Source organism: Notothenia rossii (assembly GCF_949606895.1).
Source record: "Notothenia rossii genome assembly, chromosome: 8".
NCBI lineage: Eukaryota > Metazoa > Chordata > Actinopteri > Perciformes > Nototheniidae > Notothenia > Notothenia rossii.
Genome location: NC_136906.1, coordinates 30551800 through 30574630, shown reverse-complemented (window position 1 = coordinate 30574630; position 22831 = coordinate 30551800). Strand labels below are relative to the sequence as shown.

General features: G+C 40.0%; 1 protein-coding gene across 4 annotated transcripts in view; it reads right to left on the bottom strand.

Moving 5' to 3' along the window:
* Positions 1-22696, bottom strand: part of caskin2 (CASK interacting protein 2) — a 96625-nt gene extending 73929 nt beyond the window's left edge. The window contains exons 1-2 of one of the 4 annotated variants that reach the window (XM_079643363.1): positions 22325-22696; positions 18488-18853 (exon numbers count right to left, since the gene is read on the bottom strand). In XM_079643363.1, coding sequence (XP_079499489.1) covers positions 18488-18581 — 94 coding nt within the window. In that variant the 5' untranslated portion in view covers positions 18582-18853; positions 22325-22696. The remainder of the gene's footprint in view (positions 1-18487; positions 18854-22324) is intronic. The other 3 variants (XM_079643364.1, XM_079643361.1, XM_079643362.1) reach the window with 3 other exon arrangements.
* Between the last annotated feature and the right edge of the window lie 135 nt (positions 22697-22831).

Here is a 22831-nt window from a genome sequence, read left to right as displayed (position 1 = left end):
CAGGACCTGTGCCTGGTCTCAGCACTGGACCCACTCCAGGTCTGAGGACCAGCCCCTAGTGGTCCGGCTCCTTGTCTCTTGACCGGCCGCTAGTATCAGGACCTGCCCCTAATCTGAGGACAGGCGCCTTGTCTCAGTACCAATCCCTAGTCCTAAGAATGGCCCTTGTCTCAGGCTAGGCCCCTAGTTTTTGGTCTGGTTCCCAGTCTCTGGTCCGGCCCTAGTATCAGGACCGGCCCCTAGTCTTAAGAATGGCCTTTGTCTCAGGCCAGGCCCCTAGGTTTAGGTCTGGTCCCTTGTCTCTGGTCCGGCTCCTAGTATCAGTGCCAGCCCCTAGTCTGAGGGAGGCCCATGGTCTCGGGACTGGCTTCTTGTCTAGAAACTGACCCTTAGTCTCAGGTATGGCCCAAAGACTCAGTTCTGGCCCTTAGGCCCATAACCCAACCCTAGTCGTACCGGCCACTCGGGACCTGCACCTAATCGAAGCGTCCCCCAGTCTCAAGACTAACCTTAATGTCTCAGGACAGACCCCCTAGTTTCCGGACCTGCCTCTAGTCATACTGCCTTCTCGTCTCAGGACCGGTCCTTTTTTCTCAGGTCCGACCCATAGTATAAGGATCGGCCCACGCTTTCATGACCAGTCCCTTGTCAGGAACAGGCCCTAAGTCCCAGAATCGGCCCTAAGCCTGGGGACCCTCCGTTAGTCTCTGGTTCGGCATTTAGTCTCAGGACAATCCCCTAGTCGCATTAACTGCCCTTAGTTGTCTCAGCACCTAGTCTCAGGACAGGCTCCCAATCTGAGGTTCGGATTAAACTCGGTCTTATTCTTGCTGAATGTTGTATACATCCAGGCGTTTCTCACCCTATACTATTTACACTATGGCATAAATAGTATGTATAGCTTTTAGTATGCAGTCTGAAATAATGAGACAGTTTTCATGTCTCTTTCCCGCTGCCTGTACGTTCAGTTTGTATCTAACTTTAAATGTTTGTGCAAATGTATTCCCATTCATTATAAAATCCAGGTCAATATCAAAGCAGCGCTTCGAACCCCAAAGGGAGAGCCTGCTGTGTTTTCCCCCAAAATCTGCCAAACTTCAAATACTGTGTTGCTGCTTGTGGAGGCTAATCCTCCATCCAAAGACTGTCTACAGGCTGTGCGACCTTTGACCTCCTGTGACCCCTGACAGTAAACACTGTGTGTTTACACCCAAGAAAACAGTTCAGTAAGAGGAAATCTGGGCAAAGTGTTAAAGTGTACTAAATTGGTTGGTTTAAAGTAAAAAAGCACACACACTTTTTACATTATATTCATGTTTATAATTTAGCCATCATTTCTAAGATACTCATTTTGTTTTTTCTATTGTGATGTTTCCTTTTGTTTATATAAAATAGTCTATACAATTACTTTATTGTTTTAATTTATAATATTTCACAATGTATTGTTGATTAAATGATTAGTAGTATGATACAGTATAACCAGCATAGCTAATATATTAACAGTCAATCTTATTTCAGTTTAGAGTGTTTTTTATGAGCAAAATGTCATGTTGTCGAGTTTTTATCTGCTCCCATTTTAACTTATTTACCTTACATAATGAGATTATTTATATGGCTATTGGCTTATTATTATTATTATTATAATCACAAGAAAACCATCATGTGAATTGCATAATAATGATAAATGTGTATAGTTATTGTAGCTGTCTCACTTTCTAATCTGGTGTCTGTTTAATGCAGCAGGTCTGTTTGAAGGTCTCGGAGGGAAACGTGGGCACCAATCAGCAGCTCTCCTCCTCCTTCCTCCCCTGTCCTGTCCTGTCCTCCCCCCCCCCCCCCCCCCCCCGGCCTTCAGAGAGCCTGGCACAGGAACAGAGGAGGCAGAGGAAATGTTTGCCTGCCTCTTATCTGCAGACTGAATGAGGACGATGAAGAGGAGCTTCTCCACAGTCTTATCTGGATCTTTATCCCCCAGTCTGAGAGCTGCATCTGCTGCAAAAGAGTCTGGACTCAGAGTCTGGGAATTAAATGCTATTTAATATGCCCTATGGTCATTTCAAAGATGAGTTATAATAGGTTATCCAATTGTACAACCTTGTAGGTCTAGATGACAGGCAACGAGAAATACTATTACAATCACTGATCACAATAGAGTGGCGAAGTCCTTCCCTTTCAGGGGGAGCTCCATGGGACCTTATTTCGGAAAAAGTATGTATTGAAGTCAATGGAGAGCGAAAGATCATCTTTCGATCCCGTTTCAATAGTGCCACGAATTACACATGATGCTTGTCGATTTAAAAGATAATTTTGCAAGTCAAAAAAATAAAAATGTGTCGTAAAACTGTTAAGTAACACTTTTTTTGTGTGAAACCGCTCAATGAACTACATCTCCCGTATCGCACCACACACCAAGACGGCCGTCACGTTGGCACATTTCACTTCTTTCTTTCAGAATGAGGCAAAAAGTATTAAAAGAAGGGAAAATCACTAAAAGTCTGGGCATGTTGAGAGCTGTACATACACACACAAGGGGAGTTATTCGGTTCCGTAAGAGCCAGCATGCAGGACCGGGATTCTGGGATTTGTAGTCTTTCTAGTTGCGTATTTTTCACAGTCTTATATTTCAACAGTTTTACAACAAACTGTGACTTTTTTGACATGGAAATTCATTTTGAAGATTGACAAACATCATATGTGTAATTCGTGGCACAATTCAAACAGGATCGAAAGATAATCTTTCTCTCTCCATTGACGTCAATACATAATTTTTCCGAAACAAGGTCCCATGGCGGGACTTCGCCTCTCTATAAACAGAAATGTAGAAGTCATTACCAATACCAGTGAATTCTTGATTTATATTCAATAACATGGTTATGAACTAACCAACGAATCTCATGTACTGTACTTCAACATTTACTTATTTATTAGTATCCTGGTTTTTGTTAGGTTAACAGTAAGCCGCTGTAACTGTAAGTTAAATAGGTCATAATTCCCATCCTAATATCTATCTATCTCTTTATAATCTCCTCTAAACAACTGGATTTATTCAAGTCTCTCACCAAAAATAATATTTTTTAAGATTATATTTGAACGCATCATGATAAATTCTTACTCATTTTCCTTAGCCAAATACACGTTTTACTGAATGAAGATTGAATGCAATCCACTGATTGTTGCAGTTCCTGTACTGAGTGTCTTTGTGTCTGTGATTAATATTTTGGGACGCGGTCATGTTGGTGAGTCTCACTAACGTCACCCACATGTCCAACATGGCCATAATTTTGCCATGTCTTGCACCACCTGCTCTTCTTGCCGCTGCCATTCAACATGTTGAATCGCGGTGAGGGATGGTGTCTAAATAAATCTCTTTGATTGGCTGTTCAGCATCAGTGAATCAGCGCACAAGAAATACAGGAAATTGTCAATTTGGCAGGTCGGGGCTGGTTTACAACCATCGATTAAAAACCTAGACTTAATAAAAAAAAAACTGGTTGGGCGTCGGTCTTCCCAGGGGTATCTCAACTTTTATAGGCCTTAGTTCTACTACTACTAGAGTTGGGGTTAAGAGTAAAGAGGGCACACATAGAGGCTCTTCTCTTTTTTCATCCTCACCTCATCTGATTATTTTAATACAGGGATATTTTCTAAGCTAAGTGGTCAGTAAGAGTGTTGTGAAAATGTTTCAATTAGAGTATTATTTCAACGACTTGTAAATCTCCAGTCGACAGTTTTCCCTTTTTAAATGATGAAGACAGACCACAGTCGCCTGCTGATATGGACAGTTATGTGTACGTGATATTTGGCTATGGGCTGCAGTCTTTGCGGTGTGTTCAAGTACAATATTTGTGCCTCGACGCAGACAGAGACACCTTTAAAGTCTGCAGCGCAACAAAGACTGAGCTGCAGATCAGCGTTGTGCAGATTAAACCTGTTGTTTACATTCCCGTGGAGCCTGGAGCGTAGGGGGGGGCTGAGACGTGTGGAGGGTCAGGCGGAGGTCAGCCGCTGACGGAGGAATGAGGCCCGTCTTATCGGCTCCGCTGTGTGGCGTCAGTGTCATGGCCATCTGATAAATATGTCACACACATTGTTAAGTGTGTGTTTATTTGTATTATTGATATTGTTGCTTTTGCGTTTTTTTCTCTCCAATTTGTCTGAAAGATTGTTGTATGGTTCTATAAACAAATACAATTTTGTTGTAAAGTGTTGGCAACCTTTTGAATGTATTCACAATAAAGCTTTAAATGAGCAAAACATTTAACTCAGTGAAAGTGGAATATAATATAATAAATATTTTTATTATTTCTGATTTTTCTTTTCGTGTATCCTATAATATTTTATAAGTATTTAAATTTGATTTTGATTACCTTGGTCTATATACTGAGTTCCAACCTATTACTTATATCTTATATTGTGCTTTGTATAGATATATGACATATGTTGATATTTATATATTTACAGTTTATTTTAGGTTTTTAGCTTATATGGAATGTAAAATACGCCATCCCAGCACCACTCTATGGGACACATTTCAATGTTGACCTGAAATGAAAAGTCAGAGTCTCAGAAAGTAAGAGGTTAGAGAGTGAGACGACATCTCTTTCCTCTAAGTGTGTCACTCTGAGAGGAGGGGGGAGGTCAGTGGTGGGTGAGACACGAACCCTCCCCCCTCTGTGGAACAATGGAGCAGGCAGAGGAAGTGCAGAAGAGGCCCTGCTCTGCTCCTGAGCTCTGGCTTTGTTCCTGAGCGCCTCCGTCACACACTAACGCTGACACGCACGAACACGCACATACAAACACACACAGTCCTTGAACTGAGTGCATGATCCTCTACAGGTGTACATATACGCACACCTCTAGGCTATTTCTGACTAATACAGTGATGCAGGGATGACGTATTTTTGTAGTCGGACCCTGAAGGTAACATCTTCCTGGTTCCCTCTACTAAAAGCATTATTGCAGAGAAAATAAAACTCTCTGGCTAACACATGTTTATAATGCTTTCTTGTATTGTTCAGCAGGAAAATCTCCACATATAAACACCATTACAATAAACATAATTGTATTGTATTTTCTGTTACAATATTAAATTTTACGTTTTGTCTTGTGCTTTGGGCTCAAAAGTGTGATCCAGTCTTCTAGAAATCATCTGTGCATGTGATGGAGGAATGCACAGTGCCTGTAGGGGGTGTGGTCTCAATAGACATGCAGTAAGCAGTGTGCTATGTAGATGTGATTGAGGAATGGCATGGATATTCAAGTGTACTTGAATGGCATCTGTTTGTTATGGTCAAGACTATGCTAAAATATACTTTCCCCAACTATATTTAAGTTCCCTATGAAGAGCCAACCTTCAACTTTGAAAATTCTCAGTTTATTCCCATAAATTCCCATGCAAAGTTTCCATCTTTGAAAATTCCCGGAATTTTGCAACCCTACTTGTGACTAAAGATTTCCAGTACCATATCTACACTGAAGCTACTGTGTATATGACAATAAAGCCTTTGAATCTTTCAATTGAACTTTTATGATTTTTGAAGGGTAAATACTATCGTCAGAAGAAAAAGCTAACATTTGGCTGTAAACTAACTACGTGACGCTCAAATGACTTCACGTCCCCATCGCTTAGCTAAAGGCGGCTAATGTTCGAACTGATGACATAGTAGTCTCAGTTAGAACCTAAACTGAAAGATGAAATGGAAGCCAATTGGAATAACACATCCATACATCCAAACATGCATCCAAAAGAGTTCAGCTAAAGTCAAAGTCAAAGAGTTGAAATTGGCAGAAACCCAACGTGTTGTTGGCTTAAACGATGTGGTTGTAACTACCATGTTAAGTCTTGAAATGCTTTCAATTGCATCTTGTTTCTCAGAATAAACAGCATGTGTTGTTTTTTCTCTGGGTGGAGTGTGAGTTTTGTCTCAGCTCTCCACACATATTGTTCAGGAGGAAGTGGCTCCACACCCTGTTCCTTTTCCTCAGAGACCTTCAGATTTCTGGACTGTCCATCATCACATTCAACATTAGCAGCCCTTGGCTTGATTATAAGTAGTAATCCTAAATCCGAGTGAAAAATCCCATTGCTTTTTGTGGAGGGAACCAAATAGATGCTAACGGCCCGTCTACACTACAGGCATCGAAAAATGCTTTCAACGCTTCGCCCATTCACTTGAATGGGGTGAAGTAGAAGATTTGTAATCTTCGCCGAACTGCATTGTGGGGAGCATGGCATGGCTTTGCAAGCATCTCGAGCATCTATCGGCATCAAAAGTTGAACAATGTTCAACTTTTGAGGCTCGATCAATCAAATCCCGTTTATGCAAATCCCGCCAGTGCAAGCGCAGCCAATCAAACAGTCTGCAAGCTGGAAGAGCCAGACCGCAGTTCATTTCCTTATATTCCAAACGAGATATTACGGTAGCAAATCACCCGGTTCTTTACGACCACAACTATTTACTGGGATAAAAACCGGAGGAACCAGGCATGGAGGGAGGTGGCAGAGACAGTGGGTGAAACTGGTAGGTTTTTCGCCTGTTTGGAGAGTTTATATCCAGTTTACTTCGTTTTAACATTGCTATTGCTTTGTATGTCGGGGGTGGGAGATTCATGTGATTGGTTGTTGGTCGCGTTGCTCGCAAAAAATCGCCAAGCTTCAGACACGCCCAGCTTCAACATTTTTTGATGCCTGTAGTGTAGACGGGCCCTAACTTCATGGTTGGACTACAGAACCTGCACCACTCTACTACCAGACACCCCCCCTCTGCACCTCCTCCTCCAGTTTACAGCATGTGACCAGGCATGCCTGGGTGTGGCGGCGGGCCGAGCCTCCACTTACAGGAACAGAGATGAGGTGACGTAACTACTACTTTCCTGCAAATATCGTAAAGCAACAATAAAATACATTGGAAATAGACAATAAACTTCAGGACTTAAAACATCTTAGGTGCAATCCTATGAATTAACTAAGTTTGTCCACTATATATTGCACTGCCCTTTAATGCACATTTCCCCATTATGAGACTAATAAAGGATGGTCTTTGAAATCAGGAAATTGTGGCATCTTTTTTACAATTTTTTAATTTGTGTTTTTGTCTTACATGTGCAAACAGGGCCAAGTTAGGCTTTTACTTTGAAACTTTATCAAGTTGTACGCAGTTTTTCTACATGCACCAACCAACAAAAAGGTGATTAAAGTAAAGAAAGACAAAACACTTTTTGACATTTTTTTTTTGACAGCTGCATGTAAACAAAGATAAGTGGAATATTAATGCCATGTTAACAGAAAGTAGAAATATTATCTTTTTTGAATAAAATGCACAAAACGTTTTTTTTTGTTTTTCTTTATGTAAACGTAGTGCGTGTTTGTGACTCCGAGCTTCAGTTTGAGGTGTCCTCGCTGGGAAAAGAGCAGCGAGAGCCTCTTTGTCGTGTGCAGAAAAACTTGAGACACAATCTGTGGAGTCAGATTGCAGGGAGAGAGAGAGAAAGGGGGATCGAAGGATGGGGGTCCACATACCAACACCGTGACATAACCGCCTCCATTCTTCCCTCTGCATTCACACACTCGGACAATGGCTGGCACGGAATCTACTCTGGGGATTTTAGGGAGAGAAATAACTGAAACTTAGATTCAGATGTCACGCTGAGCCTCAGACGTGCAACTGAAACACTCTTAAATATGCACAAGCCAAGTTTTCGGAGAGGAAATGTACTCCATTTATAGCTCCACAATTCTGACCCAAATTAGAGCTCTCTGAATTCCTCTCGTGCATCGTGGTGGGAAATGTTCTTCATGTACAAACAGAGGCTAAACTCCCAAACTGCAGAGTCTCACTTAACACAACAGGATTCTGGGTATTGTACTCCAAATGTTCATTTCAAGCTTTTCCAGACCTTTCACCAATGGTGTATTACATATTTGTATACAAGTCTGCTTTTTGTTGCACTTCGTCACAATAAATTAGTCAGTCTTTAAAAACACATTTTAGGAAAACATAACAGAAGGAGGAACCTGGGTATTTTACCGCTGGTTAATAGGCTTCAATAACACCACTTCCAAAGACAAATTCAAGCACTATTCAATTATTTCAAGGTGCATTTTCAAGCTTTTCCAGCCCCTTACAGCTGTGGTAGATTACATATTTATATACAGTATAGTATGCTGATTATTGCATTTCTTAATCACAATAAATCAGTAGTTATTGTGCAATAACACCCACATTTTCTACAGAAGGGCGACAACTTCAAGGAAATCACGAGAGAATTTAGAAGAGAGGATCTGGGTCATTTATTGTTGTTCAATGTGCTCAAACTACAGGCTTTTTATGTCAATTCAAGCACTTTTCAAGTAGGTCCATGTGCAAGTTTTTCCAGCACCTGTGATAAATAACATGTGTTTTGAGTATAGTATGCTAATAATTGCACTGCTTAATCACAGTAAATAAAAAGTATGAAAACACAAGAGGATTCTGGGTATTTCTGCTAGATAATGGGCCTGGGTTAAAATACATTTCCAAATCACTCTTCGTGCATTTCCAGCTGCAACTCAAGTCAACTACGTATTTATATTCAGTAAAGAGTGCTAATTCCGCACTTTTTTTTCACATAAATTGGAATGTTATTGCGCTATTAAAAAACAGATTATGTTTTGTGACAGCTTTCTACAGAAGGGGGACAAGAAAAAGGTAAACAAATGAGGATTCTGGGAATTGTACTGCTGGTTAATGGGCTCAAGTAACACCTTTTTCAAAAGCCATTACAGGGATGGTACATGACATATGCATATAGTGATTATAAGACCGGATTGTATTACTGTCAAATTAAAGTGGTTCAGGATGAATAGAAATGTCACTAGAGGTGTGTAGTCAGCAGAATGATGCATTCACTGTCCTTTAACATAAAAGTTGTGTGACATCAGAGCTGCACAGATGAAAAAGAGCCAAGTGCAGAACCTCCATTACATAACGCAGCTATAAAAGAAAACACCAGCAGCCATTACTCTCTTGCACACACTACACACACTAGACACACCACACAATACACACAGGATGTAGCCTCAAACTACATTCATTATCGTCTCGTTTTCCTTTCAAAGCCTCTATAAAAAGTTTCCTGCTCCGCCGCTCTGAGCATGCTCACAGGCAGCTTAATCTGGATCTATTTATAATAATAATAATAAGAACGGTGTTTATGTGAATATAGGAAGGCAGCCAACTATCAACACGAGTTCAATAGCAGGGCAGCAGACGCAAATCTCAAAATCTGGGAAATCAGTCAAATTCTGACTTTTAAAACCAGCGGTATATTTTTCAGAGACAACATTTAGATTGTACTGCCTTACAATTATTAATTCACAGATGCTGCACAAAGTGAAGCGGGAATATATAGTGTCTATTGGGGATGTCACAATACAAAATATAGTTGAAACGAATGTCAAACGGGATTCCAAATTTCTTCCAATTTGTTACCACGGTAATAAACAAACCAATATTTCTTAACATACAAGCTAACAGCTTACGTTAGCTATAGCACGCAATCTCAACCTATATTTGTGGTTCGCAATGTAGCAATGAGGGAAACTATGGCATCCATCCATAGCTATTTTGCTGCATCCAAAATAAATGTTGTCCCAGGGATAACTGGACGTCATTGTCTCAAGCCCTTTAAATAAATGCCTGTCCCTATCTATTGCAGAAAGAGCTAACAAAATGGTGTCTGAGCCAATGTGGATGACTGATGAAAACCTTTCAATTACACACATGCAAATAGTGTTTATCGCTTTATGTGCCACCGGAGACAACAAATCAGAGATCTTCCTGATTGAAACATCAAATAATAATGAATTCCTCTAAAATAATCAAAAACTTCACTCCCGAGTCGGTGTCAAAATGCTGAAAGACGGTATGCGTATTCTGCATTGCTGAATTTAGAATAGGTTAGGACGGGCTCCACAGTCCAATGGCTGATAGAAAATGTGTGGAGCATATTTTACCCAGAAAATGCTACATATTCAACAACAAATATGTGTTGAACTCGGCAGGATAGCTAGCTAACGTTAGCTGTTAGCACCTAATGGAGTGAAGTTGCATTGTGAGTTACCATAAGAGTTGTCATAATGCATTTAAGCTCTCTAAATTCAAAATTATTATTGGCCAAAGGTAAATTATAACTTTATCATGATGTAATCTTGTGAAACTGACTTTTTGTTGAAAAACTGTGTTTTACAAAATAAAGAGGGAATACGACCTCTTTAACTTCCAGACAAAAATTAAAACACTAATTAAAAAGGAGTTCTGAAGTTCATGGGATTTGTTGTTTTTCTTTTCTACTAAACTTCCGGCATCATGACATCCTTAGAAAATAACTGACAACTCACTCTTTCTTAGGACTCTGTGTTTAACTTTCTCTAAGGCAGGGTCATTATTGATTGATTTAAAACAAATCAGAGTGAGACATCCTTTTTCTTCTTCTCCTTCCTCTCCTGTCAGTCTGAGGTCTGGCCCCGGACAGCCCGGGTCCTGGAGGGCCCCTCAGCCCCAACACACAGAGCTTTGTTTCCCTTCAGAGGTAAGACAGAACAGCTTTAAATCCTGCAGGCATCCTGTCTGTTTACTGGACTAATTAAACATTTAACACACCAACAGTGGAGCTGACAGGCAAACACCATCAGCTCAAACATACAGGCAGAATTTCACAGAGGGGGTTTATCGCTTTCCCTCAAATCTGTGGAAACTTCCCTCCCGGGTTTAAAGTTTTTTTTTCTCAGAAGCAGCTCTCAGTGAGATGCCATGGATGGGCTGAACAAACAGAGTTCAAGAAAACGTCCTGTCTCTCAATGTGCTCCACTTACATACAAATTTGACGTCAAGTGACTCAGTTATTCCCTTTTTGTCAGCAGGAAGTCTGAGCTGTATGGCAGCGAGCGGAGAACAAACGCTGCATTAAAATGATTTCTGAAGAAAAGACACTAGTTTGCTAATCTAGTTCTGAATTAATGAAGTGTTTCATTGCAGAAAATCAGTTATATTATTACATCGTATTACACGGGTACCATGCCTGTGGTGAATTTTCAACTCATTTGGTTTTAAATTGCACTTTGTTATTTTTTTCTTTAGTTTTCTTTATGGTTCATTGCTTTAGCATATAAAAAAAGGGTAACAATATGCTAACATACTGTTGAAACTGTACGTGACCATGTTATCCTTTGTTTATTGCTGTTTTTCTTATCACTCTATAATAATAGAAGAGTAGAAAATAAGTGAGGTGTTAAAAAAAACGACGTCAACCTTTATCGTAAGACTTAAAGGTGGGGTAGGTAAGTTTCAGAAACCGGCTCGAGTCGAGTGCACTAAAATTTGAAAGTACACAGCCAAAAAGAATCCGCCCCTTCCTTCAGACTTCCTTACAGAGCACCTCCTCCGCGAAAGCAGGCTGCAGTAACGTTACATATCAGGCAAAGCTAAAAACATCTATAGCAATATTACACAGCCAAAGCAACTCCGATATTGACTCTGGTTTGACTTCTCCTAGTTTCCACTTTCTTTTTGTTCTTAATTTGCTCCGTTACATTTTTTCTTTTGCGAACAGTAGACGATGTTGAACCTAACTCTGCCATGGTGAAAGTGGCCGCCTGTTGCTGGCGAGTCATTGAAGTACTGCAGCAATGCACGCCCAATGAGGGCACGAGATACATTTGTGCGTGCACGAGATGGAAGGCTGACAGACAGGGCGGCAATCCACGCTAAACGGATTGGTTGTAGTTTTTACAGTATTACGGCTTCCACAAATGATATTTTTTTATGGATTTTTTGTCAAAGCACTTAAGATATTCATTGCTATCGGGATGTTAAGAGCATTCCATGGAATATAACAAAAAGTGTATCTCGAGCCGGTTTCTCAAACTTACCTACCCCACCTTTAAGAACGCTTTTGAAAATATTATTTAATATGTTCAAATGTTTTGCCTTCTTTTGGTTTATGAATGCCATGGAACTGTCTTGTTTTATTTAACTAACTATTCAAATACCCAAAATATTAACTGTGCTACCATATATGAAGAGAAGCATTAGAGAGCTATAGGATCAGTTAATATTTTTGGCATTTATGCTGCAAACAAATGCATTAGAAAATTAATTTTAGCTCTTTTCTTTTTATTATTGAAACAACTGAAATGTTTTGAAATTCTTTGTATATTTTCAATATCATTATACAGGTATTAACCTATATATTGACCTCTCCGAGAACCGGCATTTACACCATATGAGAAAGGTTCAAAACGGCATAAAGGAGCTGGTGTATAGCTGTTCTTAATTTTATTTGTATAATGTTGTTTAAAAGATGTCCACTACTTTGCTGCTATTTGCACAAAAAAAGGTTTTAATTGTGTAATAAAAAGTTAAATTACCTATTTGGTCACATATGTTAATTCTCTAATGTGATAATGAAGCTTCCTATAGTTTAATGTAATACGTTTAATCTCTTGGATCCCTTCTAGACACCACTTTTCTTCATTCACAGATGAACCCCCTTATTTGAGGGTAAGTAACCTGCATTATCATGACATGTTAGATCATGACTAAAGGTATGATGAGTCAACCAGTTAAGATCCAGACGTCCGTGACTAAAATCCTTCATCCGGTTAAATATAGTTTAAAAGACCGCAATATATATCGCACGGGAAAAGAATATTGCAATGTCAGTTTTTTTCAATATCGTGCAGCCCTACTTCCAATGGAGCTTTCCTAGATGGTTTGGTGAAACAAACCATCTGAGTCAGGTTAGTAATGCTCCATCACATGTTTTACATCTATTGCAGGGTGAATCTTAAACTGAAGCTTGACTTTAAAGCAACCCAACGGAAGTTTCATGTAAGTTTAGTTTTTTCAGTCGTAGCTCTGGCTGTGGGGGTGCTAGAGACGGGAGCAAGTTGATACGACCTTGCTAGCTGGAGATTTGGCCGCATTTTATAATAAACTTCTGTTGGGTCGCTTAAAAACAAATATCGCAAATCGAATCGCAATCGCACAATCTTTCAGAAAAATCGCAATTAGATTATTTCCCCAAATCGTGGAGCCCTAGTGTGCCCCCCAAGATTTCCTGTGCTCAAATAAACTTTCACTGTTTGCCTTATTTTTCCGATATATTCATACGGATACGCGTTATTCAGCGTATGAAATCATGGGTCGGATGAGAATAAAGAAGAAATAAATATAATATTTTGTATTATTTTGGTTCTAAATAGGATGTAACCAGCATAATAAAACCTTACCTAAGATTAAATAATATTCTGTTTTTGCGAACGTGTTATACCACCAAAATATTCTTACAGTACCAATTTGGCAAAAGCATTTCAGAAAGCACTATCTTTCTAAACATGCTACGCTAACAACTTGAGCTGAAAAAGACCCCTCCCCTATAATACTTTGCTTAGTTACTGATTTTATTGTCCAGTTGGCCGTCCATTTCGTTTTTCTCTCCATATATTTTGACATTTAAATGTACTGTAACAACGTTTTACATTGTGTACGCCATGTAAAATACTGTTAGATTGTACGCAGAATTAATGAACTTGAATCTTAAATATTACATTTGTAATTATTTTTGTAATTGTATATAGAGCCAGAAAGAGCTTACATTACTTTCACTTTCTCAAAGCATGGATCACGAGTAAAGTGGATTTTCGACATTAATAAATTCCTCTGACATTTGCTGGAGAGACTATGTACTTTTGCACTTAATTAGAGAAGATTGAGGGATTTCCTTGAATGAACACATCCATTTACACATAAATAAGTATTGAATTGAAACGTTTGGCCTCCATATATGTTGTATACATAGGCTTTCCTTTAGATATAGTTTCTGTTTGTATTAAAATAAGCATTAACTGAATATGGAATTAAACTTTATGGGACATATTTGTCTCTAGTTTTACTTTAAAAATAAAACTTCCTGCCAGGATATTATAATGTCAAAAAATAAAAACATCACATTTTCCAAGATTTAGGAAACAATTGTTTTGCGTAGAAATGCCTCCGAAATAAAGTGGGTTTCTTAGATTAGTTTCCTGAGAAAAATGTAGCCCTCGCTTACAGTGTGAATGGGACTAAATGAAGTGTAACTGAACAAGCACTTTGTTAAAGAATGCCTCAGAAGTAACTTGAGCTGATGAATAATGGGTTAAATGGTAATATAATAGAGTTGCATTCACTGAGTGCTGACTGTGAATAGCAGTGCTGTGGGAAGGGATTCCATAGCGGCGCCCCCACCCAGTCCCCGTCCCTCCCCAGAGATATAATTCCCGTTAATCCTGGCGGGGCACCATCTGGGAGATTCGGGTGATAGCAGATAGTGGCGCAGCAGATGTCAGGAGTACAGTTTAGGTCACACATTTGCATTAAAAACCACGTAACATGCACTGAAGTATATAAAGACAAGACTGTCAAAGGTTTTCTTGTTAGTAAGTAAAAAAAGCTTTTCTTTATGAAGAAAACCTGGCAGAGTTCCTGCACATTAAACAGCTGTAACAATGGTGGGGACGCTCTCATGTAACCTAGGAGGTGATGGATGGGGCGTGTTGGGTTGGAGGACAATGGGGGGGGGGGGGGGTCATGTGACTGTTTGCAGCAAGTCCCTGAGGAAGCAGGACGAGCACCTGCTGCCAAGTGTTGTTGCGTTCATGTCATGTGGAACTTTCAGGAAAAACGACTTTCCGACCCATATTGTAAGCTGGACCTTTAGAGCATACATTTAAAAAAAATTGTTAAATACCTAGCAATGTGGATACAATGAAGTGGGTAAAAACAAATAATCACAATTTAATAATTAAACACTACTAAAGCAGCCTATAAAACCAGGAAATGACCAAGCAATCTCTAGTCTTATAATAATATGTCCCTATTTTGCCCAGGGCCCCATTTATTCTTGTTAAAGTTGTTCTTTGCTGCATTGATCTATGGCTTGACTTTGAAGTACAAAAATACCCGGATCTTCTTTAGATCTTCCAGCATTCTTCCGCATCCATTGGAATGTTTTCCTTACACCCCGCCTCCAAGTTTTAAACCCCACCTGCCATTCTTAAAACCTGTCTTAAGCTCCACCTCCCCGTTTTTAACTCCGCCTCCTAGCAACTTTTAGGATTATTTTAAATAATGGCTACTGAAGTGTTCTCAGAATCAGAATCGGTTTGATTACCAAGTAGGTTTACACATCAGAAGAATTTGCTTTGGTATATTCTCACTGGGAATCAAACCAACAAGAAAAAACAAAGCTAGTAAAACATGGAGTTGGAAACTAAATGTATAGGGCGTAACATTTGTATCTAGTCGGATATTTGAACTGGAAGGCCTCTGAAGTCAGATTTCACTAAACTTGACCTCAAAATCCAAGATGGCTGCTCCTTGTATTAACAGTGTGAAAGCTTTAGTAATATAATATACTGTTTATTAACAATTCTCTAATGGTCGTTCTATCCAACTTGTATATTTATATTGTGTTCTCTATAACATTTTGTAATTTCAGCCTAAGCGCTTTTTATCAATGTGTTATCTTTGTTGCTTTCTGCACACTGCTGGGTAATATAAATAATGTTGACAATGACATATTTCTGTACTTTTGCTTTCATTCTTTAGAGTTAACCTTCTGATGGTTACTCCCATCCTGTGAAACTTTCATAAATGCATCATGTGTTGACCCCCTGCAGAGGTCAGAGGTCACGCAGGACGCGGGGCGTGTGATAAAAGGCGACCTCCTCCTGCCTCGGGGCCCTTTTCTCTGTCTCCATCGAGCAGCGAGGCGACAGAGAGGCGACTGCATCCGTCACACGGACAGAGAGAGAAGGAGGTCAAAAGACTTGTCTCTTAGAGACCCAGACTGAGGCTAAACCTTTTACTCTCAGAGATCAAAGATAATACACTGGTGTGGTTGGAATCTACATTTGAAGCAGTAGCTGTCCTCAAACATCCCATAATGCAACATTTATGTATTCACTGCAGACGATCAACTTTGTCAAATGTATTATTAATTCAACCTCAATGAATATCACATTTTCAGAAGAAGAAGAATTGATTTGGAATAATAAATCTTCCATCTTTTCCCACTACATCTTAGCCGTTCTTGTGCATCCTTGATGGTTAAAAAGTATTGCATACAATTTAGTTGCTCAAATCATTTGTAATACGGTATTATTGTGAAACCGTTATTTGCTCTCCATGTAAAAAGAAAGTCAGAAAAGCTAGGAAAAGCAACATTTTAGTGGTTTTTACAGGTGCAACAACAAGTAAGGGACCCAATTCAATAAACGAGCAATCAGCGAGCAAAATGTATACAACACATCTTCCTTGAAGTATCAATGGTGTTTCCACAATTTAAAGCTCATGAACACATCAAAAGGAGATCATCCGAGGAACACTTGAATGCATTGTTGTTCGTAACCTCTATTATTTAGCATTAGCCAATGAAAAGCAATTACCAATAAAAACAGGAAGTCCCTGCAGCTTCACAAGCCGCAACCTCCAAAGATAACTGTGAATGCATCAGCCATTTTTCGGAGTAAAAGCATGTTGTTACCTACGGCCATTTTCCTAAACAAAGGTATGTTTTAACCTACAACCATTTTGTTTTAATAAAAGCACAGTGTAACCTAGAACCAATTTACAGAATAAAAACCAGTGTTTCCCCTACCATTGTGTTGGCGGGGCGCTGCACCGTGCCAACGGAGCCCCGCGCCCTGCCCTGAAATTCAAGGTGTTTTTTATTTACTTTTTTTTTTTTTTTTTTTTTAAATATATATATAGCACCAAATTGCAACTGAAGTAATCTATCTACGGTCACTTTTCACATTGAACATGTGCTCTTTTATTAAATAAACTAAATGCCTATGTTATTTATCCAATGTGCATGTTTCAGTGTCCACTGCCTTGCGTATTCACATTCTCCCTCCGCTCTGTTTCTGAAGGGCGGGGCGAGGCGGGGCGGGGCGGGACGGGGCGGGGCTCCGCTCCCCCCCCCCACACACACACGCAAATGCACACACTCACAATCAGAGACAAGAGCGGAGGAAAGGAGGAGAACAACAGCTCTGCTGTCTGCCCGTTTGTGTCCCCCCCCAGTTTCAAATTCGTTTATTATTATTTTTTTCTAACCGCAAGCCGTTATCTTCACGGGAGAAGGACACAAACAGCCTGCCCAGGGGGACGCGCGAACACGACAACGAACGTAGCGTGCGCATTCTAAGAATAGCTCACAGATGGTGAGCAGGTACCGCGGTTTAGAACTACAGTATTGAATCTGACAGAAAACAACAATGAAACGCCAGCAGAAGAATAGTCTAATGAGTTGGGTGAAAAAAAAGACAGGGGATGTGAGTTGGTTTATTCAGTAAATTAGCTCAGGATAATTGGATGTTCTGTCTGTTGATGTGAGGCGAATGCAGGATTTGCTAGCTTGATGCTACCGGCATTTAGCGGCAGTGACTCAACAAATTGCCACTTAAAATGTATCGTCAGCAATGTATGACAAGCAGACTGCTTGTTTAATGTTAGACTCACACCAATAGCTCAATATGATCATAACACGATTGCTTTCATATCAGAGATCAGATGAGGTGGAGCTGCCTCCAGCAATAGAGGATGAGGCAGAGAGAAGCAGCAGCAGCACAGGGTTGCAGCAGGTATGTTATATGCTGTAGTCAGGTGATTTAAATGTATCCATGAAAGGAAGAAGTGTAGGCTACATGATAAGAAGGGAATACAGTTTGAATTAAAGTAATAAAGTACAGTGTAACACTGTACTTTATTACTTTTTAATGTACAAATACTTTGTTACTGTACGATATCAATAACAATAATCCACAGCTCTTCTCTGCTCCAGAGGATAACAAAAATCTGGGTGCCCCGAAAACATTTTTCGGGGTACCCGAGCAGCACCCTGCCAAGGCAGTAAACCCAGGGGAAACACTGAAAAGCATGGTTTTCAAAATAAAGGCATGGTGTTACTTACAACACATTTACAGAATAAAAACATGGTGTAAATTACAGCTATGTTTTCAAAGTGAAGCCATGGTGCAACCAGTGTTTCCCACAGATCGGAAATATACTTGTGGTGGTAGCCGGGAACCCGGGGGTTGGGGGGTGCTAATGGAGTATGCTCATGAACTGTTCACCGGAGCCTCGCAGCGGAGTTACTGCGGAGCACATAAAGCAGACCCTTCACGCGATAGCAGAGCGAACAGGTACAGGAGGGGTAGTTAATCGATCGCAGATGGTGTCGTGCTCGCGGACGGATAAAACAAGAATACAACAAGCCCGCCCAAGTAAAGTCTGTGTGGGAAACCCTGGTGCAACCTACAGCTATTTTCTTCAGGATAAAAGAAGCTTACAAACAACTTTTCAGAATAAAAAAATGATTTAACTTACAACCATCTTTTCAGAATAAAATAATGTTGTAACTTACAGCATTTTTTTCAAAATGAAAGCATGGTGTTACTTACTGTTCCTGTTGGCTTTGAGCTTGGACAGCAGCTTCTGGGTGGACAGCAGGTCTCCGCTCTTCGCCGCCTGCAGCAGGTCCTGCTCCTTCCCCATCCTCCTCCTCTTCCTCCTCCTCCTCCTCCTCCTCCTTTAACCAGCTTTATTTAAAATCCTCCTCAGAGCCTCATGCTGCGTGTCGGACGCATGAAGACCTGCATGCCTCAGATGAGACGCTCCAGACTCAAATTCATATAAATCCTCTGGAGTCTGCCCAGGCGGAGACACTGATCCTAATTTCCTGCGCAGACTTCTTTGCACCCTTTTGTTGTTGTATTGGGGGGAAGATTATTCCAGGATGTAAGAGGAGAAGGTGATGTGGTTCAGTCCTGAGAAGAAATGAGAAAAGCAGATCAGAAAAGTATAAAACTGAAAAACCCTCAGGAGCTCCTGAAGGTGTTTTACTACAACCACAAATTCTCTATTGAGGTCAAGTTAAAGAGTTAAACAGATGAACAGGATTTAGGTAGAGTAGCATTGTATAAACCCAAAATCCATCAGAGCTGATCCTGTTTAATCCCTTATTAAATCTAATCAGGTTTACTCGCAGATGTTGTAGGCAACTTAAAGTTACTACAAGGAGCTTTTAAATGCAGTCTTAGTTTGAAACAGATTCCTCAGAGTGGCGCTGGGTTGATGTATTTCTGTATTCCCTGGTTTCCTAAACAAAAACACAAGGGGATTTTTCCATTGGATTTTGGATAATTCAATCAATCAATCAACGTTTATTTATACAACCCAATATCACAAATGTTACATGTGTCTCAGTGGACTGTACAATTTGTACAGAATATAATTGAGAAAACAAAATGCCTTGGCAAACAAAGGTCAATGATAAACATATTTTGTTCAGCAAGATAATCTCCACATGTATACACCCCTTTATCATTGTTCAAATTTAAAAAGGAAATTAAATAAGTAAAAACCTAAATTTAGGCTTAAAAATGGGGGTTGCTAAAAACGGACTAAATGAGACTACTAAACGACATCATGCAGAACATTAGCCACTGTTAGCTTAGCACTTACCACTGCTAAGCTAACAGCGGCTAATGTTCGGCATGATGTCGTTTAGTAGTCTCATTTAGTCCGTTTTTAAGACACATTGAAGCCAGGGTTTCCCACACATAGTCTTAACTTGGGTGGGCCGCCCAGGTATATTAACGCCGCCAAAGTAGATTTCGCGACCCATTTAGGTGTTTTTTTGTATCCATCCGCGAGCACGACGCCATCTGCGATCGATTCACTAGTGGACAATGATCCCTCGCTCTACGCCTCCTGTACCTGTTCGCTCTGCTATCGCGTTAACGGGTCTGCTAACAAGCGACCAACAGAAAGGTTCATGTTGTTGCACGTCACAAAGCCAGTGAAATAAGTTGTAAATGATTAAAGAAGAAGTCTGTTTCTCTGGAGGAAGAGGTGTTTAAACCCTGCACACAATGGTTTTACACCAAGCTCCACAGAATAATATCACATGTTTAAACCATGGGTTATATAACACTGAACACAAAGGGGTTTTACACCAAACTCCACTGAATTGTTCAACATTTGAGAACCAGCGATGTTAAACCCTGCAAACAATGGTGTTATACCAAACTCCATGAAGTGGATTTGAAATGTCTAAACCAGAGGAGTTGAACACCAAACTCCGTTTATGAATGTACATTTTAACCCCAGATGAGAATGGGTGAAACCACCTGACGTTGAATCCCTGTGTGGCTGACTTGTCCTGCTCTGCTGCTTCCCTCGGGGCTCTGTGATACAATATATGCGTCCACTCCATTTCAGCGGCAGGACAGCTACTTAAACTCTTCCAGCCCAGTGCCCAGGCACAACTCAGATATGAGAGGAAGGAGTTGGCAGAGTTAAGTCAGAGCTGCGTCTGTGCTCCAGTTTCTTTCAGATAACCGTCATCGCAGTTGACAGTCTTGATCTCTGCATGAGAACATGATCACTGCTGCAGCACAGGGCCTAAAAAAAACAGTGTTGCTATATAAACAGAAAGAGGCTTTACAGGCGGATCACAGGACACTGCACTGTTTTCATGGTTTCAACTAATTTCATTACATAACTAGCAGCCACAGAGGAGCACAGGGCGTAAGCAGAGCTGTCATTCCCATTTACACCCATCACGCCCCCCCCCCCCTCCCTCTTTCCTCCACCTCCCCCAGGCATTTTGTATTGTCACTGCATTCATGACAAGATGAACAATACTCGTAAATTTCTCTTTGACACTGCAGGCACTCCAAGTCTCAGAGACGTGTTCCAAAGTGGAAGTGAATAAATCAGTGTATTGCTCTGAAACAAGAAACACTTGACAGATATTACTTTTAAGTAATGTTAGAGTAGTGAATAATGAAATGTGTTACCATGATGAATAGTTTTTCATGAAGCTGTTTAGCTGTCTTTACATAGTATAATTGCCAACCCCCAAAAGATGTTTGCATAGTGCAATAAAGCCGTATTCAGCTTCAAGGTGTGTCCTGTTCTTTGATGCTTAAATATTGTCAAGCCAGACTCCATTAGAAAAGTTAGAAATTCCACTTTCCTTTAATATCAATCACAATAAACATAAACACAAAATGTATTTAGAGGTTTTGCGTGAAATAATAGTCAGTTGGCAATTCGGGAATATTTGAATCACTAAAAGGCACTGCAAAACCCTTAACATTGAAAGTCTTGTTTTAATTTATGCACAAAAGGGGTTGGCAACCCATGTAATCCAATTGTGACCTTACATTTTACTGACTTGAAGTGCCATTTAGTGATATCATAGTACACCTAATTAAATATGTATATATCAAAATACATGCAAAAGTGCCAGTGTTAATCAAGTTACATTTTAATAAGCTTCCATAAGTGCCATTTTCTTTGATTCATCGATATTTTCAAGACAGATTCCGTTAAAAAAAAATGAAACAGAAACATAACATGTATTTTGACGTTTTGCATTATTGAGCTGTAGTCTGTTGCCAATTCAACAGTACGTGAAGCACTTAAAAAGCACTGATTAACCTTTCACACTGGAAGTCTTATTCATTCACCCACAAAGGTGACTAAAGCCAATTCATCCAGTTTTTACCATACATTTGAAGTGCCACTTAGTGATATCATAGAACGCAAAATTGAAGATTTGCATCTGGAGATATAGAAAAGTGTCAGTGTTTATCAAGTTATATTTTAAAAAGCTTCGAAATGTGTCATTTTCTTTGATGCAAGTACATTTTCAAGCCAGACTCCGTTAAAAAAAGTAACTTATTCTACATTCCCATCCTCATCAACCACTTAAAACACAAATAAAACATGTATTTGGAGGATTTGCATAATTACGCTGTAGTCTGTTGCCAATTCGGGTATATTTAAAGCACTGATAAACCTCTAAAAATTGGAAGTCTTCAACTTAAATACTCACAATGGGGGCGTAGGTTGGCAAGCTATATAAACCAATATTCACCTTGTATTTTACAGAAACTAAGTGCTCCTTGGTGATGTCAAAGTACGCCGAATTGAACATATATTTCGTAAATGATATTCAAATCTTTATTGGGTTGATATGGAGTTGTCTTTTAAATAAACGGCTCCAGTTTACGGTTCCAGAGATGAGAAGGGAGTTCGGTGTGAAGCTTTTTCCGCACCGGAGGAACCCGCATTTCGCGGCAGGAGTCTGGCATGTAAACAGACCGTGGGAGAGAGCACCTCCACCAACACCGACCTTTGCACCGAAGTTAGTTAAAGCACTTGTAACCACACTTTTCTTAAATGCGAAACCTTAATAAGAAAAATCAATCTTATATGAAACTTACCTCTTTTAGTCAGTTATTTTTTAAACTTTTCAACCCATGAAATGTGGCGGACCACGGTGGCAGATTGTAGGAAAACTGGCAGAGTATTCCTTGTGTTGATATTCCAGAAAAGTGGGGTTTTATATCCCAGTAGTGTTAACTTCCAAGCGTGTTAGATAGTGGTTGAATCCCCAAACAGAGTTAACCAACACATATATCAAAGTTTTACGGACTTTAGTAGCCTACTTTGTACGTCACATCGCCCGGTGACGCTCTTCCAGGTTTTCCCTCCTCTCCGTGAATGCCACATTCTCTCTGCTGCTGCGTTCAGGACGAGGCGCGTGAAGTGACAAACAGCAACACGCACAACATCCGGATCGGCCTTTCTAAATAAAACCTGACAAAGAAATGTGTTCTACAAAATGTAATTCTGCTACTTGTCAGTCACCATAGACTTTATATATAAAGCTTGTCGTCACTTACTTGTAATGTAGTATGGAAGCCCATTTCCGCTAGTTAAAGAAAACA